At 61.8% G+C, this 10,806-nt stretch overlaps 5 protein-coding genes across 5 annotated transcripts; all 5 read left to right on the top strand.

Moving 5' to 3' along the window:
* Positions 1 to 1,142: 1,142 nt before the first annotated feature.
* LDBPK_330470 (hypothetical protein, conserved) lies at positions 1,143 to 2,009 on the top strand (the record flags this gene model as incomplete). Its single annotated transcript, XM_003863823.1, has 1 exon — positions 1,143 to 2,009. The coding sequence occupies one exon, from the start codon at positions 1,143 to 1,145 to the stop codon at positions 2,007 to 2,009; it is 867 nt and encodes a 288-aa protein (XP_003863871.1).
* A 1,186-nt stretch (positions 2,010 to 3,195) lies between these two features.
* On the top strand, positions 3,196 to 3,846 carry LDBPK_330460 (hypothetical protein, conserved; the record flags this gene model as incomplete). The annotated part of the gene is made up of 1 exon (XM_003863822.1): positions 3,196 to 3,846. The coding sequence occupies one exon, from the start codon at positions 3,196 to 3,198 to the stop codon at positions 3,844 to 3,846; it is 651 nt and encodes a 216-aa protein (XP_003863870.1).
* Positions 3,847 to 4,706: 860 nt separating this feature from the next.
* LDBPK_330450 (hypothetical protein, conserved) lies at positions 4,707 to 5,369 on the top strand (the record flags this gene model as incomplete). The annotated part of the gene is made up of 1 exon (XM_003863821.1): positions 4,707 to 5,369. The coding sequence occupies one exon, from the start codon at positions 4,707 to 4,709 to the stop codon at positions 5,367 to 5,369; it is 663 nt and encodes a 220-aa protein (XP_003863869.1).
* A 707-nt stretch (positions 5,370 to 6,076) lies between these two features.
* LDBPK_330440 (hypothetical protein, conserved) lies at positions 6,077 to 9,217 on the top strand (the record flags this gene model as incomplete). Its single annotated transcript, XM_003863820.1, has 1 exon — positions 6,077 to 9,217. The coding sequence occupies one exon, from the start codon at positions 6,077 to 6,079 to the stop codon at positions 9,215 to 9,217; it is 3,141 nt and encodes a 1,046-aa protein (XP_003863868.1).
* Positions 9,218 to 10,046: 829 nt separating this feature from the next.
* Positions 10,047 to 10,346, top strand: LDBPK_330430 (hypothetical protein, conserved; the record flags this gene model as incomplete). Its single annotated transcript, XM_003863819.1, has 1 exon — positions 10,047 to 10,346. The coding sequence occupies one exon, from the start codon at positions 10,047 to 10,049 to the stop codon at positions 10,344 to 10,346; it is 300 nt and encodes a 99-aa protein (XP_003863867.1).
* Between the last annotated feature and the right edge of the window lie 460 nt (positions 10,347 to 10,806).

Below are 10,806 nucleotides of genomic sequence, written 5' to 3'. Positions count from 1 at the left end.
CGGGGCTTGAGGCGGAGGCGGTGCTGAGATGACTGGGCCGACGCATTGCTGTACCGCGTGCGCGCACCGCTGCTTCGCAGGGCGGGATGGGGCCTGCGACATGCCGGGGTGGGGTGGCGCTGGAGCTCGTGTTGGACGGCAGAGGGCGGGCACACGCTGGGAAAGAAGTCTGTGCCACACGCTGTGTGCGTCTGCATTGTTAAAAGTGTGCTGTTCCAGAGTAAAACCTGCGTTCACAGTCATCGACGCACTTGCGTGCTCATGCGCGCGTATGGGCGTAGGTCTTTCTGCGTGCGGACAAACATGAATGCAGACTCCTGCGGCACTGCGTCGGGGGCTTGCTTGCCGTCGTCTCCCGAATAGGACCATCCGCTGCTGCCCTCTGCTTTCATTGCTGAGCGTTCGTGTGTCTTCGGGTGTGTTTATGTGGAGGTGTCATGACTTTTTTTTTGTGCGGCCTTCGGGCTCTCCCTCTATTCGGGTAGACAGGTGTCAGCGTCACAGCCGACCGCTTGAGGGCAGCATGAACATTACCATCCTTTTTCAAGCGACAGCCGCTCGGAGTATTGCGAGCAATCAACGCAGCGAAGAATGTTGTGAGAATTTGTTGTTGTGGAAAGCCTTTATGCCCGTGTGCTGCGGCTTTGACATCAAATACCTAGCGCGGCTTCTGAATTGGGAGGCAACACTCAATTCATGCCCACCTTCCCCAGCTCGATGTACCGGGGAACCAGTGGCGCGCGCCGAGGCTGTCAATGCCGTAGCTAACGGAGGCAGGTAGCCCGCCGGACGGGTGACGTACGTGGCGTTGCCACCGTTACTCCTGTCCTCCTCCACCGCCTCTCTCTTCACGTATACCCCTCCTTCACTACTTCCTGCTTGCGCTGCTTCTCTGTTGTCACGCTTTATGTGTGTGCGTTTTTGAATGTTACGCGGGTGGCGCTGGCGGAAGATGCGAGTGCGACACGCTCGTGCGTCCTCTTGAGCTGCCTCTGACGGCCTCGACATCAGCGCAAGCGCGGCCACCCCTTTGGGTTGCTGGTGACGGTGTGCTCCTTGTGCGCCAACGCGTCACAGCCACCTGCGCGCTGTGGCGTCTTCACTGTGCGCCCTTCGCTTGCTCCCCTGTTTCTGTATCCTTCATGCACCAACTCCGCACCTTCAACTATGTGGCGTCTGAGCTGGGCCACGACGAGCCGGTGCTGCACGCCGTCTTTGCAACCCACCGCTGCCTACCTCCAGACCCACCAGAGGCAAACTTCACGACGGCTATTCCTCAAACGGTCACCGCTGCTTCGCGCAGAGAGAGCAGTGATGATGCAAGTATTGGAGCTGCTGTGCACGTGGAAAAAACAGTCGCGCTGAGCGTGGAGGACACGCTTTCCGCACCGCTGGAGGTAGCTCTCACAGTGGAGCAGGAACTCGCCCAGCTCAGCGAGAAGCTCGACGCGTGGAAGGTGCAACGCCTCGCTGATCTTCAGGCGCCTGGAGGTGAGCGTTCCCCTTCGCGATTGGCGCAGATGGAGGCGGCGATGGAGCGGAGGCTGGCGCGGAGACGCATCGAGGAACAGGACCGTGCTCAGAAGCGCGTGGATGCCCTCCTCAGTTATCTCAGCCCGCGCATCGATAAACAACTGCAGCTGGTGGCACGTGAGCACGAAGGTGAGGAAGCGCCGCCGAGCAGCAATGCAAGGGTGGAAACGACAAGCGACGTGAAGGATTCCGCTTGCGCGGACAAGAGTGCAGCTTCGGCCGCCACACCGTCGCCGCCCTCTCCTCGTGCGCGCATTCTCTGCGACCAGCAGCACTTTGCCAAGCGCCAGGAGATCGCACTGGAGGAGCGGTGCGCAAGGCAGGCAGTGCTGCGCAACATGTGGGACGCCCGGCGTCTGGTGCACCTAGTCGAGGATGAAGTGTCGTTTCGCCATAGCATCGAGACAAGAGAAGTCTTGTGGCGGGACCGGGTCCACAGTGAGTTGCACGCTTCCGTGGAAATGGACCGAGCCTAGCGTCTCTTTACGCCTGCTCCTCTCGTGTGGCATTGTGGTGATGCCCGACAGGGATGGCGGCCTTACCTCATCCCCCACGCACATACACAAACACATATGCACACGCGCACATACCACGAAATCACCCTCGTTCCCTCGCCCTCGTCATTTGCAATACTCTGTGCGGCTATGTACACTAGCAGGCCATCTGGCCTCAGTCGAGGGAGGTGGTTTGATTGCAGTCCACTTCGGCTCTCTTTCCCTCTTCTCCTACTCCCTACACTTGTGCCACAACGATCTACGCCGTCGTATCGGTGCGTACAGGGGCTTCTGCCGCCATCGAATGCGTCGATTTGGGTATGTCTGCCATGCGACGATACGTAGCTCCCGCGAACCTACCACCCATCACCGGCGGTTGACAAGGCGAAAGGGTAACGCAGCGGGGCAGATCTGCACGGATGGAGTCGCACAGGACACTGCCCCCCTCCCCCCAAAAAAAAAAACAGCTGCGAGGGGTCGCGGCAGCCTAAACCACACGCGCCTCTATGGTAGTGTTCATCGCCCACTATGTCGAATGGGGCCCTCCTCGGGCATACCTGCGCCTGCTCATGCGCACACGTCGCTCGAGGAGCTGCCTGAAGTCACAGCGCATCGCCAACGAGCCTACCGTAAGGCACCTCCGAGTCTCCCTCTCTCTTGTGTGTGCTTCGCGCGTGCGCATGCAGTGACCACCACTGCCATCCATTTCTCACTCCCTTTCTCTTCTCTCTTGCCATCTTCTGCCGTGAGAGTGCGCACACCCACGCCCACCCACACCCACAACCACATACACCCCTTCCCCCCTCCCTCACACACGCGTACGCACGTGCGCACAGAAAGAACTGCAGCGTTCACTGGTTTACTCAAGGGACGCCGGCAGGCCGATATAGCAGGACCAAAGACCCCGCGCCTTCCCCGGTCATCCCTACCCCCCCCCCCCCACCAAGCGAACGAACAAACGAGGTCAGCCGCTCTTCTGTTTTCCGAGTACTTTGCACGCAGGCACGAAGGCGGGTAGCTCCTGCACTTATCCTCAGGCCATTCACATAAACCCTCATTCCCCCGGCCCTCGCTCCACCGCTATCTGCTCTCCTGGGTGCGCGCATCTGTGTCGTTGGCTTGTCATTCCTTCGCTGTCTCCCCCCTCTCTCTCGCCACGTCGCTGCAGATGCTCGAGAAGGTGGTGCCGATCCCATTCTTGGGCAAAGAGGTGTCCGGCTGGCTCTACCGCACCACGCGGTGGACGCGCGAGCACCCGTACAGGGCGACCGCCATCCTAGCCGCCTGCATCGGTGGCTCCATACTCTACGAAGCTCAGGTGACGCACAAGAATCGCATGCCGTCCCCCAACGTCAACAATCACCTCGAGTATCAGCTAAAGGAGGCGTCGCTGTGGGAGCGGTGGTTTCGCCGTGCCAGCACCACCCAGCAAGACATGAAGGCTGAGGAAGTGGCGGCGCTCGAGAATGCCGGTGACATGCTTACGCCAGAGGAAATAACGCGGCGGCAGCGGTTGTCGCAACGCACCATCGCCGATGCCGAGCGGCTGCTCGCGACAACCACGGACGCTGCAGAACGTCAGTCCTTGGAGAAGGTCATTTTGCGCGAGAAGGAGTTGATGAAGGGTGTCAACAACACCACAATGCTGGTGCGCAGCGGCCAACTGGAAGTGCGTGCCCCACACTGGGAGATTCGCAACAACGAGCGCAACTGGAGCATCCTGTCGCGTGACCAGCAGCAGCAGAAGGACCACTACTGGTATCGCCTCGAGCGCAGCCGCGAGGACGACTTTGCGCGCAACACCTACTCCACGCCCTAAGCGGGTCATGCGAGGAGGGGGAGGGGGAGGTTGATGTGTCTGCGTGCGTTCTTTGTGTGTGCCACCATGAGGTTGCATTTGATGCGGCTGTGGCTGTGTGGTGGCAGCCTCCTTCCTGGCTGCTGCTTCACAGCGCGATAACTCTACAAGCAAGACATAAAAGAAGCACTTGTTTTGTATTGCCGCCGCTTCCTCGGCTCCCTCGGCGAGGGAGGGAGGATGTTAAGGAGCTGTACCGCAAACTCGCCTGCCGCCGCCACCTGCGAGTAGGTGGTGTGTCGCCAATGATAGCAGGGGCCTCAGGTACGTGCCTCTGTCTGTGTGCCTGTTCTCGGTACATCGGCCTCGACCTCCTCTGCTGACCTTTACATCACCACTCACGTCTCCTCCTGTTTCTCGCTGTAGTTACGTTCTTGCCAACGAGGGAGGAACTCAAGTGTTGACGCGCTTCACCGCCACCCATCAGCTTCGGGGGCTTCGCACTTGCCGTGTGTGGCCGCGAACCACCCCCGCTCTTTTACATTTTTTTCCACTTAAACTTTAGCGCGACGCTGCAGGGCGATCGCTCCGCTTCTCACCGAGCTTGCCCGAAGACGTGGAGACTGCATAGCCCGACGATGATTCTCATAACATCCAACTGCGCAAGAGTCGCTGCATTTGCAAGAAAGGCAGCATGCCGCGGCGCTCTCTGTGACCGGCACCGCTGCATAAGCGGGGGCGGTCGCGGGGACTTGTTCACGCGACACGCCAGCGCCTTCAAGCCCCCCGCGTTCGGCGTGCTCCGAGGCCTGACGCACTCCTCCCAGACGACGCACCCACAGACCGGTCAGCTGCGGGCTCGCAAACTCATCCAGCACGCCATGCATGACCGAACGTTGTCGGGCAGCGGTCATCACCGCACCGCCGTCGCAACATGGTCATACCTGCTTCCCTCCCTTCGCCAAAATGTTGAGCAGGCGGTGCCAGATACGTTGTACGAAAAACTGCTCACTGACGAGGTGCCGCTTACGCCAGCGGAGTCTCGGCAACTCGCGGACGCGCATCGTCTTCTCCGCTTTGAGCTGCAGAAGCGAATTGGGCTGCTCGAGGACAGCCTGGCAGACGCTGCACTTCCCTATCTGTTGCAGTGGCCCGCGCTCTTCCAGCGTGCGTGGCTGCGCTTGCCCATGGACCAGGGCAGCGCATCGGTGACAGACGCGAAGCGCGATGCCGTCGTCCCGGCCCCGCCATCCTTCGTGCATGCCCCGGCTGCTCTCCCCATCACCGAGTGGGCGCCGACGTTGTCCCCTGCATCGCCCTCCGCGTGCTCGAACGGGCTGATCGGGCGTGGCGCTCTTGTCCCCCGTCTGGCACAACTCACCAGGCACGTGATACGCTGCGTCGAGGAGGACCTGGGCCGGCTTGAGCATGGCTCTGAGCCACGAGAGGACGGGGCACCACGCAGTCGTCGTCAGGTTACCCTTGAGGCGGCGTGGCGAGCACAGTGGGCATCCTTGCTCAGCTGGCACGCTGGCACGTCGTAGTACGGGATGGGGTAAGAGGATAGCGAGGCGATCACTAGGTGCTGCAGGGAGAAGAATGAAAGAGCCGGAGAGTGCACGCCGCCGGCCCGCTTACTCAGGCAAGTGCCAAGGCCGCTTCATTGCGCTTGCCTGGTGTGCACCGGCAGAGGGAAGCTGACGCGCGCATACGCACGCTCCACAGGCCAAGAGCGAAGAGAGATCTGTGAGGCGCGCACATCTGTGCGTGCCGGAGCTGTGTGGCTCCGTGCTCTGTTTGTTTCTCCTCTGCTCACCTTTGAGTGCCCTCATGTGTTTCGCTGCCTACGAGCCGTGTGCCACGCACGGCGGCGGGCGTCACGCGCGTGTGCAGGTTTGAACAACAGGGAAAAACTCAGGAAAATGAATAACAAAGGAAGCGAAGAATGATCACGAAATAACTGAGCGTCGTGGTGTGTGTGCATGCGCGCCATGCTCGCGTGTGATGCCCTGCGCTCGGGCAGCGATGTGGACGGGCCACGTTCCCGCTCTACCAAAGGGCGATGCTCTGCTGCATCGCGTCGGCTGCTTCAAACCGCCCTCACAATTCTGCACTTCTCTTTTTCCTCTTCCTCCCTCTCTGCTTTGCGCTGTGTGGGCGCCGTCGTTCCGTGACGCAGACAAGCAGGAGAGCAGCTGTCTGCTCGCCTTGTCTTGGCTTTCCGCCTCACCCACGTCGACTGCTAGACCGGATGGCGACCGCGTCGACATATCTTGCGCAGTCTTTTCAGAAGCTGGTGGACGCGGACGCATCCCTGCAACTTCACATACTGGAGCGCGTCTCTGCGCATGTTGCGTTGCATGAGCCCACGGCCGCTATCTCCTCCTCAGCTGGTCCGAAAGCGCCGCTCGTCGATGTGCCTCTATGGTCTCGCCCTGAGGGCTTTCCACCTCTCCCACACAGTGCACATGCAAAGCCGCCGTTGGAGTCTGAGCCACCTCTGCGCTGGGCGCCGGTGGAGATGGTGCTGATGCTGGACGTGTTCGAGGTGGCTCAGCGCCAGCCGAGTGGGTGCCAAGCTCTCTTCCTCACTTCCAGCGTCTGCATTGAGGCTTCCGCCTCTGCGGCGGTGACCGCGTGGCTGAGCTGCTACGTGACGGGTTTCATCGAGGAGCCGCGCACCGAGGGTGCAGTGGAGGCTTCCTGTGCTGGTGCGCGGGTGCGGCGCTTGCCATGGCCGTGGCCCTGGTGCGCGGAGATTCTGCACAGACGGCTGCGGTGTCAGGTGCGGGTTCTTCTTCTGCGTGTACCTAGCCTGTACACTGCCATCACCTCTGGCGCAGGAACACGTGAACCCAGCGAGCGCCTCGGCGACGCGGTCCCAGTGACTCCCGCTATAGCGACTCCATCAGCGCCTCCCTCTGGAGAGGCCGACTCCTTGACAGAGCAGCTTAGTTCCATCGCGCCTCTCTCCACGGAGCTTGGGCAACTGCCCAGCACACGGCTCACGAACACGCGCAGCCTCTGCTGCGCCTATCCGTCTGATCGCTTCCTGGAGTGCTCGCACACGGTGCAAATGATTGGAGTGGTGCACCAGGTCTTCTACGAGGGCCACAGCGCAGCGTTGCCCGCTCCATGGGTGACTGTGCTGCTTCTGCCACTGACAGCCTCTCTTCCTCGTTCCGCGTTTTCCAAGTACGGCAAAGAGCCCCCCAGGCGTCGGGAGGTCGACTTGAGCCTCCTCGGTGCCCTGCAGCGCAGCGCCGTGGCCGTCATCGGGGGCGTCGTTGCGGTGCGTGGGCACACGCAGGTGGCAAGGCGTCGTGCCTGCGCAAGGGCAGAGGCAGCGGCACCGCTTCGCCTCGGTGGAGTAGCGGAGGCGTCGTTGGAGGAGTACATCGTTGCCACCTGGGCGGCGCCCGTGCAGCTTTCAGCCGGAGTTTTACAAACCAACAGCTGCTCGTGGCTGAGCAGGAACTGTGCGGACTCGGTTGTAGAAGAAACAGCAAGTGCTTCTCCGTCAGCCACGATGGCGTCACTAGGTTCCGCAGCGCGGGGGCCTGTGGCGGCGCCACCTCATCACATACGCAGCGCTGCGGAGGGCGCCGATGTCGGCTGTTCGGAACACTGCGAGAATGCGGCGGTGCAATTGACGGTCGCGGAAGAGGAGGCGACTGCGCGCGCTGCTCTGATGTTCTGGGAGGGCGCTCGGCTGGCGCTCGGGATGGAGGCGCCAGGGCAGGCAGAGGACAGGGACAGAGCGACTTGGGTAGCGCGTTTGTTCAGCGCCTCACTCGATTTCCTCGTCGCTTCTCAGCTGGCGCTTGTTTCGGCGCAGATGGCCGATGGTGTGGTGGTGCTTGCCGTGGATGAGGCGGTGCCGGAGTCCCTGCTGACGCGACTTCTGCGGCGGCTCGATCGTGTGGTGCCAGGCGCGACACTCGAGGTGCCGTCCTCGGTTCTAGCGCGCGCCAAGCCGCCGTTTTTTCTCCCCTCGTACCGCATGCAGCGCGTCCCCGCGCCGCCCGCGTGGAGAGCGAACGCGCCAGCATCAGCAGCCTGTGCGGTAGTGGTAACGCCAATGGAATCACCGGCGGCGCGTCGAGCGCGGCACCGTCGCGTATGCGCAGGGACTGCCGTGACTGCTCCGCCACCACCCTGTTACCCGGAGACCCTCCAGGGTGGCGTCCTTACGCACGCAAACGGTCGAACTCTTGTGCTGCAACGCATCGAGGTACTTCCTGCACCGACGCTCAAGCTCCTGCAGGAGGCCCTGCGCGATGAAGCTAGCGACGTGGAAAAGATGGATGCGCCAGTGTTTGGCTCGCATGCGAGCGAGCGCGCCTTCGGCTCTGGTGTCGCGACGTCGCCATGCACAGCGGGACAGCGGCAGGGAGAAGCAGCGCAGACACCGTCCACGAATCTCGCTGGCGCTACCCGTCGTTTGATTCGACGCGAGGGAGGCCAAGCAGTGCAGTACTGCGCCACCCACAGCGCTCTGTGCAGCGTACGACAGGGAGCGTCTCTCATGCAGAAGAGCCAACTGGTCGAGTTTGCCGAGCGCTGCGACGTTGTCGTGCGCCCGGCGTACGACATGCACCGGCAGACGGCTGCGCTGCAGGGCAGCACCGTGCCCGCTTTTTGCGAGCTGCTTCACTCTCGTGGCGAGGCATGGCTGCGGTTGCTGGGCGCGGCGCTGACGCTTCCTGTGCACAACGCCACCGCTGATGGCTCTTCACCCAACCCTGTCGCCACGTCACCAAGCTGCTCCCCCAACGACACACCGGCGCTGTCGGAGGCGTGCAGCCGGCTCCTCAGCACGTATTTCATGGCCGCCAAGGCACGGTGTGTAGAGGGCGCCGACGCGAGCATGATGAAGACTCTGGTAAAGCTCACCTTGGCACACACGGAGTGGCGCACACGCCTCACGATAGCCCTTCCGAAACGGACAGGGCACCCTACAACAGCCTCCTCTCCGACCCGTGCGGTGACGGCGCTGATCGACGCCGTGGCCGCCGTGGGGCTGTGCGACGCGACGCTGCACTTCTTCACAGCCAAGACGCTCCTCGGTGAGTGCGTGTTTCGCCTTCTTGAGTCCGAGGCGTGGCCCACGTGGGCGCCCGATTACTGCAACGTCCCGCTTCCACAGCGCGCGGCTCACGGCTTGGGCGGCGCTTTTGTGCACGGCGAAGGGGGCGGGCCACCCGACTGGCAGCGGCTTTACGCCGAAGTTGCGCATCGCACGTGCCTCGTGCCGGCATCGGTGCACACCACAGAGTCGCCGTCGTCCGCCTTCTCGATCCTGCAGCTGGCTCAGGACTTGCAAGGCCATCTCGAGCGCACGGTGCAGCAAAGCCACCTCGCTCATTCATTGACGGAGGGAGGCGTGTGAGAATGCTGTGCCTGCACGTGCGCGTCTGCCATTGCGACAGTTTCGTTCCGCTCGCCGTAGTGGGCCCTTCTCCTCCAGCCGTTATGGACTGCTGGCTCATGTCGATGCCTGAGCCTCGCGCGTAGCGCCCGTCTTGTTTTCTTTCACTGCTTCATCTGCTCACCTTGATCTGCTAACACTAATACTTCGACAACCGTATGCGATGGCACACTGCTTGGCAGCGGCACCACCACACGCGGTGCTGATATCCTTACCTTTTACAAACCGCACACAATATGTGCGGGCACTGTAGTGCCTCTCTGTGGTGCCTGCAGTGCTTGAGAGGCAGGCCCGCATGCAGACCGAGGGGAGGAGGAGCAGGTGTGGTGCCACATGTGGACAGGATGCTTCTGCGCTTTTTGTTTTCATGGGCGCGCACAGTCCCTTTTAGCGGCGTCGAGAGAGAGAGAGCAAGCTGCAACCTCAGAGGGCGTGGTTGCCACCGCGTAAGTGAGAGGACACCACCACTGTTCTCCCCCTCTTCTCTTACCGCCGCCTCCGGCGCTCACAGAGGCCACAGCGTCGGTCCTGTGCACACCTTTTATCATCGCGACCACCGCCATGGTCTCTCTCGATCACCAGGCTCCTCTGCTTGATCTCCCATTTCGCGGTGTCGACGCAGAAGTTAGGAGGCAGGGCACCTACTTCACGTGTGCGTGCTTGTGTGCTCGACTCTTGTGTCGTCGCCTTCTACACCTCCCGATCACCCCACCCTCTCCTCCCTGCCAAACCTCACACAGGGGTGCGTTCTCCCGTCACAGTTCTCCACTCGAAGTCTTCCATAGCAAAGATGATGTTTGGTCGCGCGCATGCGCCGCAGAAGGAGTGGGGCAGCATGTACTTCTACGAGAAGCTGCACCACCTCATCGACCACACCTCCAACTTCGTTATCTCCAAGGTGGACTGGTGGCTTCCCTCCGTCGCCGTGGGGATCGCGCTTAGTCTTTTCGTTCTCGGCGGCCCAGAGGCCCTGCCGCAGGCGGCGTCCATCGTGCTGCCCTCGGCCACCCCCGCCGTGACCACTCCTCCGTTCGCCACACCGGATGGACCGCAGGGCGGTGCGGCCCCGGAGGATGACGAGGAGTTTTAGTAGCCTGACCGCAGGGCCTGCTCAATGAAGCACGAGGGAAAGAAGTGAAACCAGCACAGTACCCACACACATACCCTCTCCCTCCAGGCGTCCTTATGGGGGGGGCCATGTATGCTTCTCTGTATGTGTATGGGCGTGCGTGCGTGAGTCGGTGAGCAGGACTGCACAAAATCGCGTGCTGCCGTGCCGCTTCTTTGAGCGGGCGCGCAGTGGCGCAGAGTTCCCTCGTTGTCGCCGTTTTCATGGCGACTCTCATTTCTTTTTGTCGTTTCTGCGATGAACGCCGCGCTGGTGTGGTGCCCTTTGGTATGCCGTGCGCAATTCGCGAATCGCTGGAGGCTCACAGCACCTCTCCTCTCGCGCGATTGATCTTGTAGGCAGCGGCCCCATTAGGCGCGTCTCACTCGCACTGCATGAACTTCCCTGCCGGGTGTCTATCGTTGCTCCACTGTGCCCCTTC

This window comes from Leishmania donovani, chromosome 33 (genome assembly GCF_000227135.1).
Source record: "Leishmania donovani BPK282A1 complete genome, chromosome 33".
In the NCBI taxonomy this organism is placed as follows: Eukaryota; Euglenozoa; class Kinetoplastea; order Trypanosomatida; family Trypanosomatidae; genus Leishmania; species Leishmania donovani.
Note: the sequence above shows the minus strand (reverse complement) of the source record. Positions and strands in the feature narration are given on the sequence as shown.